The 22,480-nt window shown below is 42.1% G+C and overlaps 1 protein-coding gene across 1 annotated transcript in view; it reads right to left on the minus strand.

Annotated features, from left to right (window-relative positions):
- Window positions 1-4,500: 4,500 nt before the first annotated feature.
- Window positions 4,501-22,480, minus strand: part of tmtops1b (pinopsin-like) — a 36,902-nt gene continuing 18,922 nt past the window's right edge. The window contains exons 3-4 of the mRNA NM_001305411.1: window positions 12,387-12,620; window positions 4,501-4,782 (exon numbers count right to left, since the gene is read on the minus strand). Coding sequence (NP_001292340.1) covers window positions 4,501-4,782; window positions 12,387-12,620 — 516 coding nt within the window. The remainder of the gene's footprint in view (window positions 4,783-12,386; window positions 12,621-22,480) is intronic.

The raw sequence follows: 22,480 nt of genomic DNA on the forward strand, positions 1-22,480 counted from the left end.
GTGCATGAGAAGCGCTATTTTATAAATAAAGTTTGATTTGATTTGATTTGATTTCAAATAAAATTGGAAAATAAAAGGAGTTGTTTGGAATGTCATTTAATGCAAATACCAGCAAGTAAAAAAACAAACTTTGAACGGAAATAAAATTTAAGTGTTTTATTTGAGAACAACTGGATACTAAAATGTTTTTTAAACTGCTTTCAGTATGAAATATATACAGTTAACCTCCAAAAACTGTTTTGGAGTGTTTCATTATGATATTTGTGAGCAGAATAGCGAAAACAATTTACATTTTGACGTGTAAAGCTGGTGTTGCTGCCTGAAATCCGTGCATAACCTCAGAACGTTTCCAAGATTGGATATCCGTTTCCTTGGAATGCTGCTCGTGCATCCCAACTATGCCATGACAGAAGGTAAATAAATACGTATATATCCTGAATAATAGACAAAAACGATGCATTCATCCCTTAATGCATATAAATATGCATCAAAAATAAATTTGCATTCTTTGGCTCCAAAATTACCCACATTTAGCCTCAACATGAAAGCAAAAACATAAAAGGGAGGTTTTTTTTTGTGGCGTATCCTGCCTTTGCCCCAAAGCAGCTGAGATAGGCTCCAGCAACTATGTGGCCCTGAAAAGGATTCAGTTGGTTCTGAAGATGGATAGACACTAAATTGATAAAAGCTGACTATGCGTGAAGATCCTTCATGGACCAGAACCTCCCTGTTCTGATGCAGATAGAGTAGTGTGGTGGCAGTGTCTCTGTGCTTCCACTGAGAATGTGTTGGTTCAATTCCCAGTTAGAATAAGGGTCCTTAGGAAGTAGATGTCATAGTCTGTGGCTTTAAACCTGATTGTTGATTTTTGAAACATGTGGAGCGTGTTCAGCTCAAAGGAACAAAGCAACACAGTTCTGCTGTAGACAGATTAGCACAGTGGGAGTGTCTCTGTCCTTGAAGCAGAAGAGTGCAGGTTCAAGTCCTGGCTAGTTGCATCACAACTCATGCTTGGGGTGAGGAAGAGTCAGGGATGCTGAGAACGGGGGTGGCTTCATCTTTAGTCTGGTAGGAGATCAACGACTTCAGTGCTATAAGATAGATGATGAAGGTTGATATTAGAGCTACAGCTAACTGGTAGGGAGACAGGTACCTAGAAGACTAGAACCGACAGGAGGGCTAAACCAACTAGAACTAACTATTAACAGGGGGTGTAGATTTTTCTAATGCAACTAGATCATGATAGTACCTTCGCGGTACAAACACTACATTATGGTACTATAGCTTCCTAACTCTAACAAGTTGGTGTTTGTAGTAGCTTGTAAATAAAAGTTTTACTTACCTACAACCCCACCATCCCTCTCCTGCCCACCACCTCCAGGTGTTGCTCTACCTGTATTACATCTACAGTATGCAGACCCTCCACACATCCAAGCTGCATTCTGCATGAATCTATCTAAATGCACATCTTCTGGGATCCTCTTCTCCTGGTCCTGCTTCCCCAGGGAGGGGGGGGGCAAAGATGAAGCCCCCCTTTCCAGACGTCCTGACTCCTCCTAGCCGCAGCTTGAATTGTGAGGCGACTGAACACCTCGATGTTCCTGACTGGGACTTGAACCTGCGCTCTCCCGCTTCAAGGACAGAGACACTCCCACTGTGCTAATCTGTCTACAGCAGGACTGTGTTGCTTTGTTCCTTTGAGCTGATGACTGTCAAGGAGCAGCAAAAACTGACAACAACAAAACTGAGACGGGAATTGAACCAGCACTTCTCTGCTTTGGAGATCAAGTCAGTTCCATCGCACTATTCTGTACGTCAGTCAGCACTTTGTCGATCACCATTTTTCCTCCATCTGGTGCTTTCTGGGATTTGAACCAGCACCTTCTTGCTCTACTGTCTCATTTCATCTCCATCAGTGGAACCTTGAAGCTGAAGTTTGATTGACAGTTGACGACCTCACATCACCAGTTGCTGCTGCTTCACCGGAAGTGTTTTGTTTATCAGCCACCGTTGTCATTATTTGCTTTTCTCTGCTCTCTGCCGTTTTGGAAGGTCATGTCTGACCTCATCTTGGAAACTTGGGTATCAGAATTTTTTTCAAGTTTTCCATTGGAAATTACGACAAACTGGACAGTTTTGTGCAATCTTCACCTGGTTGATTAGTATTTTACGTAAATCGCGCAGCTGCACAGAAAGGCAGGAGAAGAAAACAACATCCTCAAACATCCCTTGTGACTGATGTTTCAATTCTTCATCTTTTTTCAGCTCCTGATGGATAAAGTCTCTTTGGCATAAAGTTCTCTTGTTGTCGCCTTGATCAACGTGACAAAATGCGCTCGTAAATGTACACTGTGCCAGGCTCAGATGAAATGATGTTGACCAATCGTTGCTAAGAGTGGCGTAACGTCATCATTTGGGTTGCCAGATTGGGTCAGGTGTGTGGAAGGGGGCGATCATTAAAGTGCAGCCAACTTTCTTTTGCACAACATTCAGAGCGCACGTTGGTACGGACGCGCTATGAAATGGGTTGCCAGATTTGGCTCTTTTTAATTTTTTTCACCACTTCGGGGCCCTGGTGGTGGCGGGGGCCCTACGCGGCTGCGTATTTCGCGTATGGGGAGGGCCGGCCATGGTTATGGCAAATGTTTTCCTATTTCTTTAATTAAAACTCAAAAAAGGAAAATCTTTAACCTAAATCATGAATTTGTGCTGAAACAGGCTTTGCTTCATTCTCGTATCCCTGAAGCCTTTTTTGATATAATTTAATGGGTTTACAACAAGAAACTAAACACAAACAAATGCGTTCGTATTTAGTTCTTTAATTTGTGTTAAATTTGAATGAGGGTGGTAAAGTCTACACAGTTTTGCGTCTTAATCTCTGCAATTATTTTGTTTCAACCAGTAAAGTGCAGTCGTGCTTGTTTCCATCCCGACGTCCCACTGAAGATGCTAGGCGCTTCAGTCTCTGAAGAATCTCCAAAAATATACGTTTTTATGTTTTCTCACATAAATGGTTTATTCCAAAAACCCTGAACTCTATTGAGGACACGTGGAATGCATCTTTGGAGGGCCGGTTTGATTTCTGGGGTGCAGGGACACACGCCGGTGCACGGCATATACATGAGCACGCCGCCACGGCAGACTAAGACACAAGGCTGCTGAAGGGAAAAGTCCATCTAAACACGAGCTTTGACTTGTGCGAGTAATCAGGAAACGGGCCTTCAGCACGCTAAAACACAAATTCTGAAACCACTTTTATCGGTATTAAGGTCATTAATGCTGAAATCTTATGCTTTTATTGAATATAAAAATATCTAATGTTCACAGTCAGCTGATTCATTTACATTTCTGGACACGTACAATATGATTCACACCCAACTGTTAAACACACTTTACTGTGATGAACACAACGTATTTATGGCCCAAGATGGAAAAACATTAACATATCTGTGCTTGAAACATTTTCAAAAGTCAAGGATTTCTGTTAAAACCATAAAATATTCTTGAATATACAAGGACACATGTTTCCAACAGCTTATAAAGTATGAGCCTAGAAAAATAAATTAGGAATTTTATTCCACAAAGAGAGATTTGTTCATCAGGACAATATAAATAATTTCCTCTTAAAACATTTTCCCAGCTGCGAGGCATGGCGGAGGGAGTATGATTTCTCATGGGAAGGCCGCTTTCATAGTAATATTTAAATCAACAGAAGCTGCATGAAGTAAATTAAATAGTAGTTTTAAGGATGTCAGACTTAAAGCCCCACTCTGATCATCTCTTGGTCTGTTTTTTAAGCGTTCCCGGTGATCTTTCAATTATGATGATGCAGTTTTTGGCCAAAATCCAAAAACCTGTGTCGTTTTCTAGGACAGATTGACAGATTTCAGGTCTAGTAGTAGGGGTGTGGCCTTCCAACAGGCTCACTCCTGATTGGCGAGAATAGTTGCTATAGAAACTCAGACGGACTCAGACCCATCACTGCTGACGTCTGGCCCCATAATGTGAGAAAGTAGTCACTGAATTGACTTTAGAGCCGGAAGTGAATCGTGTTCTATGGATGACATCACACTCACTCGGTCCAGTTCTTCATATACAGTCGATTGTTTTGACCGAACAACAAACCTAAAATAAACGAGAAACTGCTGTCCTCCGCCTTCATTTCCTTCAGAACCTTTATGCCAAACTTCAGGCAGAAATAAATGAGCTCTAAAGCAAAAGTCGCTCTTTTGTCCGTGTCCAATTTTCCTATGGCAAGTACACAGTGATGGCAGAAGTGTGTCACGGAGAGGCAGAGCCTGCAGCCCTGGTCTGATGTGCACACGGAGCATCTGGTGGAGAAGATGGGATGTTGTGACGGCTCCTGTTGCTGACCTCAGCAGCAAAGCATCCGCTTTCAATGTCCCAGATTGCATGAGCTCACTCTGCATGTGCCGCCTTCTGCTTTTAGGGGATTAGCTCTAGTTAGAGACCTGCTCCTCCGCTCATTTCCTCATTCTTTCACTCCTGATAATGGGCCACCAGAACCACTTTGGGTTTGCGGCTGTCAGGAGAGTCTGAGGCGGCGCAGGCCTGGTTGATTGAAGAAGGATCCACGTGGTTGTTCCCCTTTTGGATGGAGTTAGGCGTGGGGAGGCCCGAGGACGGAGCAGGGGCAGAAACGTGTAGCTCCCTCTCCTGGCGAAAGGTGCGTATTGTCTTAGTCACGCGTGAGAATGTCCTCAGGGTGGAGACCTGCTCAGGGGTGGAGCAGCAGAAGAACGCCCAAAAACACCTGTAGAACTACACGGACACACAGAGAGGACAGGTGTTACTATATGGATCAAAATTCAGTTTGAGAGCTTTTCTGAAGCATCAACTTTATTCTTCTCCTCAATCAGGAATGTGAGAATCAGTCCATCAGACTTTGGACTGTCTGATCCAGACCAGCAGCCTGTATGGTGTCGCTCGGTTCTTAACTGAATCACTTTGAGCAAGCTAATGCCTTGCTCAAACACAAAGATCCTTGAGAACCACTCCATCCCTCTTTAGTCTCCTCGGCGGCCAGCAGCCGCTCCCTGGATAAACGTAGTGTACTTAGTATACTCTCCAGTACCACACGTATACTGTAAGTCAACTACATTTCCCCAGAGCGCCGCAGATCAAACAGGCGGGAAACATGACACCTTCGTCTGGTTAGTTTCATCATCCCGGCTTCCTTCCGCACGTCCTGCTCCAGGAGCCGACCGGAAAACCAGAAGCTGCCGGACCAAAAGGTTCAAACGCGTCATGCATGCTCAACAGGAGAACGAAGGTTTGAAAGCAAAGCTCCAGAGGAGAATTCAAGTGTGAAGTTGGGGAGGGAGGCGAGAAGAAGACAATGGAGATGCAGGAGGGGGCTGACGTCAGGAGATATTACGGTCACAGATGGGGATCTGCAGAGGGAACAAATCCTCACCTGCTCCCTTAAAGCTGTGGAGAGGATGGGATGAGAACAAACGCCGATGCCGAACTTGACTGTTTGCTTTCGGACCAGAAAAATGTGGCGATGCGAGACGCAACCACGCCTTCACATCTGCCCTGACGTTCATTCAAACATGCTGAATCGGATCAGTTTTGATCTGACATGGAATTAAAGCAATAAGAAAAACAGATTTTTGAATCTGTTCTCTCTTCCGTATTTTTATGTAGAAACAAGGTCGGATGCTGTGACTGCCCCCCCCCTTTCCAAATGTGATGCCTCACAAAATTCCACAATTTCCTTAAAAAAAATAAAAACATTACAAAAAAAAAGCAAAACAAATAAACCATCAGAAAAAAAACCACACAAAAATAACAATAAAGAAATGCAACCTCAACCCATAAAGCACTGCCTGTCCCAAGCCTGGTAAATGCTGAAGGCAGCGTCAGGAAGAGACAAAGATATATATGGATAGAGGAACTGATTTTATGACAGATTGTTTTTCTGTGCATTTTAGGGGGGGCGCGACACCTAAAACTCTCAGCTCACCAAGACCTACCCCGCTGATATTCTACCTGCACGTGTATGTGCTGGATGTCCGACAGATCAGGAAGTTCAGAAATCTACAGCTTTGATGTTGCTAAAGTCAAAGTTTACGCCCTTGATCATTGATTTCTTCATCTCAGTTTACATTTTTCTCCTAAAAGTTAAGAAATGTGAAAACTGCTCTATCTGGATCTACGTTTTGGGATTTCTGCCAGACCAGGGTTGCATTACCACGGCAACAAGGACGTTTACCGTGTCTGCTTTTGTTAGGTGGGTGAAGGTGCCGATGCCTCATAATATTTGCTGAAAACAATTCCGAAATGACACATTAGCACCATCCTCCTCATCTGCTGGAGCTCCTCAGGAGTTTGTAGGAGACCAGAAACGAAATGAGAAAAGCTTCCAGTTTGCAGCGGGAATCGCACAGCGTCTCATCCATGTTTCCCATATTTGAAGGCACAGATCAGCCCGAGCTGTGTGGGGCAGTGAAGGTGGAAATGCTGCACAGAAGGACGCGGCGGGGCGAGCAGATGGCCTCTACAGTTGTGGCTCCCGCCAGGAAACATGGAAGAGGAGCCGTGATGGCACGCCAACGTGGGCGGGCCGGGTTGATACTGACGGGGAACAAGATTTAATCAGGAATTAGTGCAACACTCACTGTGACCAACGGCCACAAGAAAAAAACAAATCCTGCTACGATGATTCCACCAGCAACAGAGAAAGAATGAGGAAAAAGTATTTACACCCTTCTGTGAAGGCATTTTATACTTGCATGTTTTACAGATCACAGGCTAGCTAGAGAAGGAGATTTGGACAACTGCCCTTACGGTAGATACGGGCTGTCTGCTAGTGAAAAATGGTTTACCAGAATATTCTGATGAAAAACGTCTGACCACTTCCTGCAACCTTCACCACACTGAGGTGTTCAGGCTTTCCCACAGTTTCAAAGCGCAGACAGGGTAAGGAAGCTGCCTTTTCCGGGTGTTTTCCAGCCAATAATCAACCTGACCTTCCCTTTTGCCTGAAAACGACCTTTAGATTAGAGGCTGTACCAGGGTTCACTACGGTATCTGCTGAATCACAAGGTCCACTTTAGAGAACTAAAACCTGACATGTGGTTTCTTGGAGACCACCAGACCACTTCAACATGATCGTAACGTGTTTGTGATTGTTGAAGCGACATCACCGAAGCAGTTTGACACACCTGAAGGTAGATGCACATACCCCGCTCTGCAGGTTATCCTGCTATTGCATGATCGCTCCACTGTGCCCCCATTCAAAGGTGAAAGTGCTTTCCAACTGCACAAGGTGAAGGACGTGTCCTTTCAAAATAAAAGTTTAAAGAAAATAGTCCAACATCTGAAAGAAAATTCACTTCTTAGCTTCTGGCTGCAGCAATGTCTGAAAAAACAGTTTCTTTGGGGACGGTTGAGGGCGTGAATCTGCGCAGCGCTTGAAGTCTTCAACTCGCCTCAACACACTGCTTCCATAGTCATGGGCTGGGAGGAACTGAAGACTGAAAGCGCCACACAGGGATGCCTCCTCTGCGCTCCTCCTGCAACTTCAGTCAGCGGCTCAACCCTCACGCAGAAAGTAAGCCCCCAACCTGGAAATCTGACAACCACAAAAGAAAGGTAAATGAGTTTGTGGCATAATGGTGGTGGGGGGCAGGGGGGGAAAGGTCATCACCACGTGTGGTTCTGCCTGATAGCAACATCACGAGAATCAGAATCAAAGCGGCGCCACATTTAGGAGATTAAAGGAAGTTTCTGCCTCGACGGTCACCTTCACCTTTTCAGCCTCTCATCATAATATCTTTTCTCTAACAGTGACTCACAATTGATCCTTTTCCTGACTTTTACTCACAAAGAAGGAAACTAAGATCTCAAGATCTAAACAAAAAAAAAGGAATTACGATTGGCTTTTTATTCTGACAATGGTATGAAGGGTGAGCGGCGCTGGACTTGCATTTATCTAAAGTGCTATTGAAACTAAAAGTTTCTGTTGGTCTGAAAACAGTCATTTATTTTAATTACATACCTAATCAATTAGATTATCAATAAAAATATGATTCTTGTCACTGAAAACCTTTTCTTCACTCCAACTGTAAATGTGATCATGAATCACAAGCTGAGGTCACAACAGTAAACCAGGAACTAAAGGAAGGAATGACTCATTTATGAGTTACATTTATAAATGGATAATTAATTAAAACCTTAATCGTCATAGCTTTTTGTCTTTAATAGAAATAATTCAAGCTTAAGATATTTACACAGCAGTTTCAACTCATTCATGTCCAGGGATTTGATTTCATTTATTATTTTGATTCTGAGCTAATTTTTGTCTCTTATTAAATTCCCTAAATATATTCCAGGTTATCTGTTTTTTTCTATATTTAACTCTTTCATTCAGACGGTTGCTGGAAACACCTAAATAACACCAAAGACTGTAAAAACTCTCAGCATTAAGGGGTTAAACCACCAAATGGTCAAATGCACACATTTCCCACCACCAGGTATGTGACTGCTGATGGGACCGTTTACGCAACCAATGTGAATCAGCTGATTCTTATGTAAAGAAAAGCGGCTTTGCTTTTTGGTTCTGAATTGTCAGGGTTGCATATCGGCTTTTTGTTGATGTGCATCACTTTATAAACGTAAAGTGTTGCATATCAGGGTAAAGCTGAGTTACAGTTTTTGAATTAATCCAAACAACTGCTTTTATTTTGTTGTACTTGTGTGTTTTGTGCCACAGGTCAAATTACTACCCGTCAGTTCTCACAGGAAGTTTCTGTTTTGTGGACACCATGTTTTGGGATTTTTTTGCACAAGTTCACAGTTCATGGGTGGGGGGGTACTTATGATGCTAAACCTCTGACTGCATCAGAGAACTGGACTGAGTGTGACGTCACCCATAGAAAATGGTTTCCTTCCGGCTCCAACCATATGGACGCTGCCATGTTGGAGCCAGACGCCGTCAGTAAGCAGTGATTTATCCAAGTTTCCACGGCAACCACTGCCACCAGTCCGGAACGCCACATCCCTACAACTTGAAAGCGGGGCCACATGAAATCTGTGGTTCAAACGTTTTGAAGGCTGGACGTGGGGGCAGCAGGCTCCACCTACTTTTATTGAGGCATCTGATTGGCCAGTTTATAAAATGAGTAACTTGAACTACAAAAGAACATCCTGAAAAAAAGGAGGATTATCAAGATGACGTTTAAAAAAGGGGGATTAGTGCCAGAATGGCTATTCTGACCAATAGATGAAGTCTCTGGAATTTTGGATTCTTGAAGCCAGCAGGTACTTCCTGTTTGGAACGCCAGGGGGTCGGGGTCACTCATAATGTTGCCCCCTCTTCAGCCTTTGTGGCATTCAATTTATCTGCAGGAAATTCACCAGTTCAACTAAAAGATTCTTCCAAGTATCACCAGTTTTCTGCTCTCCTGTTTCCGCAGGTCCTGAGCAGTGACCTCTGAGGTCATCTACCCTGGAGAACACCCCTACCAGAACAACAGCAGCTACCGTCAAGCAGACCAACTGGTTAGAATGCAGGAGAGAAACTGAAACGAAACATTTTCAACAAAGATAAAAGTCATTCATAAAATGCGTCAACATTAAAATAACAAAATCATGTGTCTGAAGTTTTTGTGTTTGTAAAAATGTCTAAAAGAGATTTCCAACAGGAAAGTCTTATTAAACGTCCCGTTAACCGGCTGAAGACGGCCTGAACCATTCATCGATCGGAAGACGCTGCACGAAGCTCTCTGAAATCCGCTCTGCCGTCAATTAGAAGCAGCAGAGCTTGTAAACTGGATTACACCCCAGTCGTTTGTTTCGCTGTCCTTGACCGAGTGTTGCCGCCGAGCAGGTTGCTGGGGGGGTGGGGGTTCCTGAGAGTGGAGGTGCAAATGAAGAGGCAGCAGACAGTATGCAGACTCTTCACTCCTCCTGCAGGTGTAAATCTCAGAAAGCTTCAATTACTGGCTTGGGTGTCACATAATTAGACTCAATCTGCTGCTGGGCACGGACCAGATGACGCAAATGTTCAACCGGTCCAGACTTTTCTTCAGGTGATGTCTCAGCCTGTTTTAGCAAACTAAAAACGACAATGTTCTAATGTCTACATAATTATCCGTTCATGCAAATGATGCGTGTTTGCAGGAGGAAGCGGTTGACAAATGCACCAATCAACAGCTTGTACAGTGCAGTGGAGCACAGGCTGTTAATCACATGATAGTGTTTAGAAACTCTGCTCTCTTCGGCTTTAACAGATGAGTTTTGGCTTTGAAGCAGCCCGGCCTCCACAGCGCGCATTTACTAAACATTATTAAACATTCATTCAGGCTGCAGGACAAGTTGTTTATGGAATTTAGGGTAATTAACAGATATACTCTGCTGCTGGCAATGCTCGTGTGAACGAGGAAACCCCGGCACAGACAGCTCTAAATCAACGCTCCAAATATTATGCACACAGATGAAAGATTGATTCTGCAGCATTGAAGCGAAGTCGGCTGTTTTCAACCTGCCGTGGAGTCGCACTTCTGCAAAATCACAACTCCAAGACACGTTGGATGGGATCAAAGGAAAACTCGAATCAGCTGGCAGGGAGAGCCGAGTGTGTTACTCTGGAAAGCTAAAAAAACAAAACAGATGCAGACAGCCGCGAGCAACAATCTATGCAGCTAAAACGGCAGGGTTTGGAGGCGGTGGATGGGAAACGAGTTCTGAGAAATCTGCTTTGAATGCACCTAATCCATCTGCAACAATTAAACAAGTGTAAATGGAAATGTAACCTAAAGAGCCAAGAAGAAGCAAAAACCATCAAGTCTTTTTTTCCCTTTAAGAGAATTTCAAGGATTCACCGTTCAATATGAGCAGAGTACAGACCAAGTTTTGACCATAGAGCCGGTTCAATGGCTTCCATTGCCTTGCTCAAGGGTTCCACACTGGCTTGAAATAATCAGTTCAATTCAGTTATATTTATTTAGCCCAATATATAACTCAGTTGTCTCAAAGGCCTTCACTAATTGTACAAAACATAAAATCAGTTGTAAAATACAATATCTGATTGCTAAACTAACAAGATTAGGCTAAATTGGGCATCCCTGCCCTTAGACCCTCCTTCTCGGTAAGGAAAAAATCCTTAAAAAAAGATTCCAGGGGGAAAAAAAAAAAGAAGAAACCTCAGGGGTGTCCACATGAAGGAGGGATCCTCCCCCAGGACGGACAGGCGATGTACCAGAACTCTTAGAGAAGAATGAATTTATCTAGGACACAGTTTCTGCAGAGCAGCACATGCTCATTAGAAATCCATCTCTGAGACCCTCACACCCCTAATCTCATTACCGGTGCAACAAAAATGGCAGCAATATCAGAGATATCCAGCCGTAAAGTTCTAATCCAGATTCCAGCTCAGACGAGGAAAACAAAGACGTTCATGGATCTATTTGATGATCAGAATGGAGCAGAGCAGGGAGCTTGTGGCCCAATGATTGTAATTTGTGCTTAACAAGTTTTTAAAACTTATTTTGTCTGCTCCTGGTTCCAAACTATTTAAATAAATAAATACTCAGAAATGCAGAATAATCATATTTCTCTTTAGAGATGTCCATTATCCAAAAATCACCACAAGAACATGTTAACAACACCACTTTTATCTGGGCGGTCTTTGAACTACAATTCCTTTTGAACAAATAAAGCTGAAGCTTGGCAGTTAAAAATTCTTCAGGTCAAACTTTTATCATTAGTTTATAATGGATGCTAGATACCAGCACCAGTGATTTAGTGCAGTGTTCCCTCATTTATTGCAGAAGTTTTGTAATCTTATTTTTACTTTTTTTGCAATATAGATCTTTTAAGGCAGTAAAACTCCTCACTGCACACTTTCTACACTTTTCTCTCTTGTCAAAACTCTCAAAGTTCACACCTTCGTAAAAACAAAAAAGAGTCAAATATTTTAGGATTAAAACAAAAATCTGATCTCGATCGAAGATTTATGAAAATATGGCAAACTGATGCAATCTGTATTGATTGATTGACAAGGTCTACAGCCAATCAGGATGCAGAACACTATGTACTGTTAAAAAAAAAAAACAGGCAAAATTTCACTGAAGCAAATTGCGAAGCAGCGATTGGTGAACCGTGAAATAGTGAGGAACACTGTATATATCTCAAAAACTCCTATACGTCAGTGTACATTCACGCTAAGCACTGGTCCTTTACTGAATTGTGTCCATTTCATGTTACAGAAATATATTTCTGCTGGTACAAATGAAATACTCGCATTTCCACAAATATAATGTAGCCTACTTTGTAAATCGCTTCTATTGTGTTTAGAAAATGAATCCGAAAAGTTGGTTTTGGACAACATTAACAGTGAAGGACAGAGCTGGACTCACCTGTTTGTTCATGAATATGTAGATGAGAGGGTTGATGACTGTGGAGAACTTGGCCAGCAGGGACGGCGTGATACTGGCTGCTGGGGTCAAAAGGTCCCGTGGGCCGAAGGTGGCGAGCAGAGCAGCAATTCCATAAGGCAGCCAGCAGACCAGGTAACACACCACCATGGTGACGACCATCACCAGAACCCGCTGCTCTCGGCGACGCGTCACCACTGAACTCATGCTGCGGACCTGAGAGACAAAACTGAGTTCAGATCTGCTGAAGCCTAAAGTCACCATTGAAAATAGAAAACATCGGCCGACTTTTAGCACCTCCCCCACACAAAAAATACCCTAAACCAACCTTAAAACCATTATCTGTACCTGAAAACTGGACAGAGTGAGTGTGACGTCATCCATAGAAAATGGTTTACCTAATAAAGTCAATTCCGTCACCAGTTCTTCACAATACGGACGACACCAGGCTGGAGCCAGAAAACATCAGTAAGCAGTGATTAGGTTTCCATGGCAACCACTATCTGTCATTAGGAGTGAGCGACTTGGAAGGCCACACCCTTACCACTTGAAAGCTGGCAGCAAAAAATCTGTCAAAGATTTTGATCGTTGAATGTGGGGGGCCAGCAGGCTCCTCCTGCTTTTATCGAGGCATCTGATTGGTCAGTTTGTAATCTAAATAACTTGAAGAAATATCAAGAACATGTTGGGAAAAGGTGTCGGAGCAAGATTGACTGAGTAACAGCCGTATATTTCTCTACAGAGGTCTATGGGATTTTGGCTTCTAGGAGCCAGCAGACACTTCCTATTGGAACGCCAAGGGGGTGGGGCCACTCAGTCCAGTTCTCCGATACGCTGAATGACTGAAATGTAGAAAAAGGTTTTAACACGTATCCACGTTTTGTTTTGTTAAAAAGTTGGACTTTATTCATTTTAAAAGGGAAAGTGCTCCCTGCTGACACCAGCCTCTAGTGGTCATTTGTGGAACTACACAATTGATAGTTCTGGTTGTGCTTTTGACTTTTTAATGCTTGGTTCTGACCCAATATTGAACCCTTTAACACCGGAGCTGTCTCCGGCAACAGGAAACAACACGCGTTCTCTGAACCACCGTAAACATTTACGCATTTAACATAATTCCAACAGTCTCTGACGATCAGAAAAACAACTTTTTGTAAAGTTGTTTTAAACAGGATGAAGGTCAAATGAATATCTGATCAGCTCTTTCAATGAGAAGCTGTAAAGGACCACAAAAAGGAAAAAAACTTGGGGGAAATTTAGATTCAGACATTGTCAGAGATTTTGAAGCAACTTTCAAAAAACGATGACAACGAAGCATGTTTCGTAAATTCAGAGAATTGATTAAATTCTCAGTGTGGCAAGCGATGCATCAAAAAGCTTTTCTTGTGTCTGAACATACATAATATTAGCAAACCAGACATGCTAACCTCAAAGGTGAATTCGATTTGTTGATGAGACAGAGTAACTCTGAAGTGCAGGGATCAAAAAGTAAAAGAAAAGCCAAAGGATAGAATTTGTAATTCACCCCATGAATCTACGCTCACCTGAACTTAACTTGATCATTTAGAGGAGAGGATTAATGTCAAGCGGTTCAATCTATGAGGGTTTTTACTGCTGGAATAAAACATTAACGTAGAAAAAAGAGGCTTCTTCTGACTCCTGCTGCTTAGTTTATGCCTCCACAGATAATTCAAAGACAGACGTGCAGTTCCTACTCAGAATCAGAGTCTGAACCATTTCTACCTTAAATCTCAAAAACTAAGAGTCAAAAGGTTCAAATATCAATGTGCAGTTTCCTCTTGCTCTCGTCTTTTCATCTCAAAACGTGGATTAGAAAAGTGTGAGCAACAGTGCTTGATAATAAAAAGAAAAAGCTTAGAGTTTGACTGACAGCTGCAGACACATGATAGATCAATCAACCCACTGATTGATCCCCTGAGACGACAGCCGAACTGAAAACACGAAGCCCTTTCTGTGTCTGCCGGCAGCTGCAGAGCTGACATTCAAACCTGCAGACGCTCCTCTGCCAGGATAAATAGGCCATCCAGAACCATAAATGTGGTGGTATCAAGGTTAAGTCAGGAATAAACAGAAATGTAGACAGAAGCACAGAAATCGTGCAGATGCAGCTTTGATGAAGTTTAAAAGGACAAACGCGGCATTCTGCTGCCAGCTCCCCTCTGAGGGATGAACCGCTCCTTCTATCAACATCAATGGAAAATATTGGATTAACAGTTTTAAGATGGATTACTTTTTTCAGGCAAAGCAGCGTAACACCTTGTATGACTAAACAAATTACTACTTTTGCAGGATTTCTTACGAAACACATAACTTTTAAACTTATTACAGACGCTGTGAGCCAGTCTTTGTTAAACCGTTTTCCTTAAGTACTTGCTAATGTGAACAAATTGTTTTTTACCTGAAACCGTAGAATATTGATCATCCTTTCACATTTGGAAATGTTTTATTTTGAAAATACATTCACGAGTTTCGATCAAATAAACCTCCAGATATTTTATAAAAGTTACAAAACTTACATTAAACACACATTTGTATCAATAAATTTCCCCTGCTACTGCGATAACATGCAAATACTGATGAGTGTTAAGACAACTTAAGCAGAAGAAATACAAAAGCCACAATTGCTGCAACTCTTTGCAGAACATCTTAACTTTCTTAATTTTGGGGCAATCTCATAAAAAACTTCCTCTATTAAAGTTGTACTATGATCTTTTGATCTATTTTCAAATCGCTCCCAGTGGAGCCTTAAAGGCCCTATATCCTCCAAAAACAGCTTTTTTAAGCTTTAAGTGTATCATAATGTTAATTCCTCACAAACAAACAAAAAAACCCAGAGTGATATTGTGATCAGTTTATGCATTCTTCTAAAAACCAGCCCCTCCCAAAACCCAAAAATGAGTGGGTCCTCACACTGTGATGTCACAAAGTGAAGAACTGCCCCTTCCAGGAAGGAGTGAGCTGCCAGCCCCGCCTCCTGGCTATCATCCACGCCCACTTTTTCCGTGGAGCTAGCGCTGATCGGCTAAAGCTTTTCTCTAATACGCATTATATGCACATCCATCTTTGCAAAAGTTCGGATGTGGTTTGTTTTCGTGGGCGAAACGCAGACACGCTGCTGAAGCCAGCAACAGGATGATGTCATGAAATGGGCGGCACCCACAAGAGCGAAAGGCGGAGCCTTAGAGATCGACCGTCTTACTTCCGGATGAGAAAATGAGCTGCAAAAATAACTCAAATTTCAATAAAGAATCATTCTTTAGTGCGCTGAAGCTAATGTATCATATGGATATAGTGAACTCTAAAAGGATCAAGAATAGCATGTTAGGCCTTTTCATTATGATGGCCAAAATAAAAAATAAAATAAAAACCATGGTGTGCATATGCGTGTGTATGGGGGGGGGGGTTATTGTATGGGATTTATATAAAATATTTGTGGCTTGCAAAGTTTCCTCAACCACCAAAGCAACTGCAAACGAGGCAAGAGACACAGACGACACCCTAAATTAGTACAGAGTTCAATACGTTCAACCGGATTGTGTTTGTTCTGATGTAACTGTGCTCCCCTTTGAAGCCGTCAATCACAAAAGTCCACAGACGTCCTCTGAGGACATTCAGGGAGTCGATCTCTATCACCTTTTCACAATTATTTGCACTTCTGAGACAGCCTCCCTCTGAATGTTCTCAGCTGCTGCGTCAGCTGGATGTTTGACGCCCCGGGCGCTTCAGGCTTTTACCACGCGCCGCGTGGAGTCGCATGAAAAACAGTTACGACCTGGACCGGGTCAATACCGGAGCAGGGAGGGTCACGCACTCAAGGACGCTCTACATCACGGTGTTGGGTTGACAAAACCACGGCAGATTATTTTTAGTCATCCTGTCTTCATTCAGGCCACGGCGCTGTGATGCTCCAAAGCCTGATACTCTGAGTTCCTGCCACAGAACAGTATTATGTAACAGTGGGCATCGAATGGCAGAATTCATATGTTTATGCCATCTCTTCATGGATCCAGGCTACTTTAAGAAGCTGCTACGCAGATTTAATTGCTGTTTGGACAGAGCGGGTCTACGGCGCCTCCTAAGGGACGCCGGGCAGTTTTGTGTTTCCTGAAAGAGCGCCTGTGATCCTCCACAACTGTGATGGATTTCTGGACCAGTCTGTGCCGCACCTTGGGCATTTACCAGATATCCTGGATTATATTGCAATGCATTTTTTAGCCAGTCTTACCTTATTGGCACAGATTCTACTCCATTCTGGTAAAAGGATGCTTTGGCCTGTGATGTTCACTGAGCTTCTGGTTGGACATAAACCACATAGGCATATAGGAAATAACCAATGAGTTAAATAGCTAGAGGAGACATCACGTGATTCCTTATGGGAGGAGAGCACCGCCATCTTGGTGAGGTCAAGTCACTGCTGCAGAGCATGCATGTGAACACATTTTTTGCAAAATGCAAGTTCAGTTTCAACTGCCAAAATCTGAGAAATTAGTCCACAAAGGAGGAAGGCATAACATTTCACAGGTAGGTACTACAATTCTTTTTCTTTTAATGTTGCAGGGGCTTCAGAACACATGTTGACATGCATGATGCTGCAGGGCTATCATCAACATGCTGCATGATGTACATATTATTTGCTGTTGACATAAATGTAAACTTTATTGTGTTAAACCTATATACAGTATACTAGGACTAGGCTATTATAGTAATATAGATTTATACATTTCTGACTCAGTGATTGAACTTTTCTTGGAGGTTTCCAATGGATTCAGACTTCAGGAAAAAGTGGATCTTAGCTATAAAAAGAGCTAACCCAGATGGATCACTGTGGTACCAACTAGCAATACAGTCTGGCTATGTTCAAAACATTTTATGGAAACAGATTTTGAAAAGAGGCCAGACTGTTTGCTTAAAACCCGGAACCATAGCATCTGTGTTACACCAAATTGATCACTCACATGAATCAATAAATCTATTGTTAACTTTTGGACTTATTATTGAATCATTATTATTATTTATTATTATTATTCACTTATTGTTGGGCTTTTGTAAATAATTGAAATTACATGTCAAAGATGTCTAAAACTTCTAAAGGCATAGAACAGGGGTGCTCATTACGTCGATCGGGATCGACCGGTCGATCTTCGAGGACATGAGGGTAGATCGCAGGCCAGCAAAGGCAAAGATAAAAACCAAAAAAATACAAATATACTTCCAAAAAATCCGTCAGTGGATCAAAATCCTCACCGCAAAAGTTCAGGACTTGATTGACATGCAGAATGGCCAATCGAACATCCTCTGATACATACGTCACTGCACATGCGTGTTTAAATACGCTGGGCGCAAATTCTGTCTGTCATCAGAAAGTCGCTTTCTGCCCCGCGGCACGTCACGTCCCCGGCAGAAGACCACTCCGGACAACCGGAGTGTTTATTGAGGCCCCGGATAGCCCCGCGTGTCTGCAGTTCCCGAGCTGAGCCCGCTAAGGCAGCAGTGTTTTCCTGTGGCACGCGCTCCCACGGATCTATCAGTGCTTTAGAAATGCCATGCTCCCCCCATTGCAGGTTTACAGCAGGGCATGAGATATGATAGTCGCTGCTTTCTGTTTTTGTACAGTACATAAACAATGTCATGTACTAATGGGTCACAATGCTATGTTTATTTAACAATGCATTGCATTTGAATGATTTATTATTCGAAATAATTTGTGTAATCTAGTTTTTTTTAAACTGTCCAAGTTTTCATCATCAGTGGATTCATAGACAGTCTTAGTTCATATTATCAGGTTTTTCTTATTGGCTAATAGGTGATGACATTGTGGCATTAAAAAAAAAGAGTAGTGATGTTGGAATAATGCTAAAATTCAAGGCACTACATAGTCCCGTATTGTATAGCCTTGTAGGGTAGTGAGGGAATTCAGACACAGTCTAAGTAGTTTCGAGCCTTGTCCTTCAGAACAGCATGTTTGCAGCTTGGTTTTGTTGTGGTTTTGTGTCGAGGCATTTTCAGCAGCTGACAGGAACACGAGGTTTTACATTTTTGGAGAATCAGCAGCATATCCATGAAACATCAGAGTCAACTGAACTGAGCTCTGGTTTAGTTTACTGTGCCTGAGCACCAACCAGCAGCTGGACCAGGAGGGCTGTCCATCAGTCCAAAGTGACATAAGCTCTGTCCCATTGGGAATGGGAATGTAAAAAAATACATATAAAAAGTGTTTTTGTTGAAACTGATTAGGCTTTTTAAAACAACAATAGTCATATATTATCCATTCCCATAAAAACAACATGTATGAACCAAAAAGATATGCCTTTTCTATTAACAGTCAAAAACCTATTACTGTAAAAAAATAAACCTAAATCATAAAAATAGATAGAGTTCCCTCTGATTTTCAGACACATGTTGTGCCTAGAAGATGTGGATTCCATGAGAACGAGAGAAGCAGACTAAAAATGTAGTCTGGATTTTTTCCAAGAGGGAAACTAATAGCCAACAACAATTTATGTAAGAGAAACATTAGCCAATGTGTAAAAAACTCCAGGGAAAACAGAAATCAATAAGTAGTTCTGGTTCTGCGGCTGACGGCGGAGGGAAGCAAAAGTAACTAATGAACATGCCATGAAAGTTTCAAAGTTCAGAGCGAGCAAAGGAAAGTTTGGGCTTTACTGGCAGAGGCAAGCCGTGCAGGTCAGGTTGCCTCATTAAAATTTCAAAGGCAATAGCTCATAGCAAGAAGGTCAAGCAGTACATATTAAGGACAACAAAGCTGTTGACCGGTGGAGGGTAGAAAACCTCTGCTGAGTGGGACGATTGGCAAATCATTTGAATTTCTCGTGAGAACCGCAGAAAAAAAACTCCAGAACTATGTAACAGCATCTGGCAGGGAAGAGCACAAGAGGAGCTAAGAGCTTCAATTCTGCAAATGGAAGAGATGATGATGAGAAGGAGAAGAAGAAGACGACGAAGGAGAGACATGCTGGTCCAAAAACACTGGAACCAAAACACTGAAAGATTTCCAAGTCTTTCCTGACCTGCAAAGGTTTGAGGTTTAGCTTGAACTTTATAAAAGCTGTTGAAAAGTTTGACTCCTTCAAACGAAGGAATGGAGCTCATGAGAAGATTCACGTTTGTACGTGCCAACGTTTTACACACATCCAACAGCAGGTGGCAGTGTGCTGCTTTTACATTACGATTAATCGGCGTAATCGACAAAAATGTCCCAAAATTATAAAAAATGATTTCATCAATACTGGAAAATACCATTTGGATTGAGACAGGGTAGTATTTATTTTACTACAACATAAAAAACAACCAAGTGCATCATCGGACAACACATATGTGATGTCATGAACACGGATCAGTCCATCATTCCAGTCCAATGTGTGACAGACTTTGAATAAAGTCATGTGACCATCTAGTGTCTAGAATGTTCTAAGAATGTTCCCTTTGGACTCTTTGGATGTGGAAAAACAACAGTGGTGAACTTTAGGAAACTAAAATGTGAATGGATTTGACATTCATTCTAGTTTACTTGTTTGTTTGGACACAGATTTCATTTCCACTTGATGATCTGGAAGAAATCCAAGAATCTGGAAAACCTCTGTGTTCAGTTCCAGGAATTTCTCTCTAATACTTATCTCTTTAGTTTTGCCTGAAGATGTCCCAGATCCATTTTGGGTCAGTGAATCAGATTGTTCAGAAGAAATCAATATTGTCTATGAATCAGATCGTCAACCACAAATTATGATATGAATTGAAACGCTGTTAAAATGAATCGTTAGACCCTTAATAAAGTTACATGTTTTTTAATTGTTCATTGTAAATACCTATAATCTAAATTTTATTTTTCTTTCTTATTTCAGACTGTTTGGCATTTTTGAATTGTACAATTGTATTATTTTTGTGTGTTCCATCTATCCATCAAAATCTGAATTTCATATTTGTATTTTTTGTTTTTCTTATTTCTGTCTCAAATATGCAGGATCTAAGCAGAAGTGGATGAAATGCATAAACTAATAAAAATGACGATGGGAAGCCGTGAAGAACGGCGCCCTGTCCTCTCACCTTTTTCTAGGGTTTCAACACCGTCATGAGATTTAATCATATTCTCCAAAACTCTGCCAATATCTATGTTTTCCTTTTTGCAAGTGAGAAGAAAATCATGCTGTGCAAGCAAAGGATTATCTTCCCCTCCAGAAACCTTACACCTGTACTGCAGGATGGCAGCACATGAGTGCACACATGCACAGAACGCAGCGGATTTAAGGACCCCCCATGATTGATAATCCATACAAATCTTATAGTTTTTCTCCACATGAGGGTTTGATTAGTTAACAGTATATGACAGTGATCTTCAGAATCAGGCCGTCATAAAACAGAAACTTCTTAGAATTTGTTTAATTAACTCCGACAGCAGTTTGGTTGACTCTCTTTGCTTCTGGCCAAACGTTCATTTTAACAAATCAGAAAACTGTCATTTTGACGAGTCTAAGCTGACAGCTAAGAACTGAACATTTGTGGATTAAAAGAAACGTTCTGACAGATTAATGTTTGCTTTCTGGTTCCTCTGGCGGCTAAAACAGAGAAAGCTTTAGATGTTTCACTTAAGAAAAATTTGATCCTAAGACACAAGGAGAGTGCCTGGAACTGTCGTCATCAATCATGATCGGCAGTTTGATGTTTCAGGAAACCAGATCAAGAACCAGACTCCTGGTTGAAACTTATTTCATGAAGAAAAAGTGAGACCAGAGCTGAAAACGTGAAAATTCAGAAACAGTTGAACCAGAACCGAATAAAAAAGGTGAAGACGAGAAGATCTAACCAGGAAATGGAAGCTCTGAACAGACTGAGGGGGAAAATGCTCAAAGCAGGAATAGTTGATCCAACTAGTGTGAACATGAAGGAACGACCACGACCTAAACACAACGAGAACAACAACAAAAAAGCAACACAAAATACCTTTGGATTAAATCTGAACGAAAACATCAACTTTCACAGTTTCTGAGGACATTTTGGGGAAAAGAATCCGGAAAACAGGTCATTTTTTATCTGAATAAATCAACAAAAATGAATCTAAATCTAAAATTCTGTGTTCTTTCTTAGCTCTGCTTTTTATTTTTCACCTACAAGGATGCATTAGCACACCTGCCATCGCTGACAGGAAGCATGCTGGGAGACTTCTCTCCACATCTGCCTCCACTTCTCTTTGCCTAATTAAGTCAGACTTAGTCACTGACGAGACGGATGCTGATCCACTTTCCTTCTGCGTCTCACTGCTTCCACTCCAGCGTCCTGTTTCCCCGAGCTTTAACGACTCTGCGCAACGGCGAGGGCCCCTCCGTCTCAAAAGAGGGACGCCATCCAGCTCGCTTTGGTCATAAGGATTGAACCCCCCCTGCTGATCAAAGACTGAAAGTTAATTACAGGTGGCCTAAGACAACGGGAACAAATCTGCTGAATACCAGGAGAACCGGAAACGGCGGCTCTGCTCCCTTGAACCCCCAAACCGCCACCGTCGGCTGAACATGCTTCCTAATTAGTTTTGTGTCACACGAACGGTTTTATGGCTCCATCTTTTGCTCTCCTCAAAGATGCTCGCCTCCAGGTGAAAACGTGGTTTTTATTTATGGCTCTTGACTGACTCAAGCAGGGAAATGGAAACTGGAGGGCTTCCAACAATAAAGGCGCCCCGTAAATAAAACTGCATCCGCCGGCGAACTGGAAAGGGCTTAAAGTGAGCCTGCAGCCCCTTTCCTAATACAACCCCTGTGTGACAAAGCTCTTCTTCTCTCTGGGTAAATCACTAAGCTGATGTAAAGCAAGGCTGAGGTTCAACCGTGTACTGTTCTGTGTCGCAAAGTTAGCAAAGAACCGTCCGATTATCAGAGAACACAGATGTGAAGCTGAAGGACATGAACTGAATTCGTTTGAAAGCGATTCTTTCATCTTCTGCTGTAAAAACAAATCAGCTACAAACTGCTTTGACTGATATTTCCTGTTTATGAAATAAATGATCAGCTTTGGCTTCATATAAAAACATTTTTATGAAATTCAGAGCA

The sequence above is a fragment of the Oryzias latipes genome, chromosome 20 (assembly GCF_002234675.1).
Source record: "Oryzias latipes chromosome 20, ASM223467v1".
NCBI classification, from domain to species: domain Eukaryota; kingdom Metazoa; phylum Chordata; class Actinopteri; order Beloniformes; family Adrianichthyidae; genus Oryzias; species Oryzias latipes.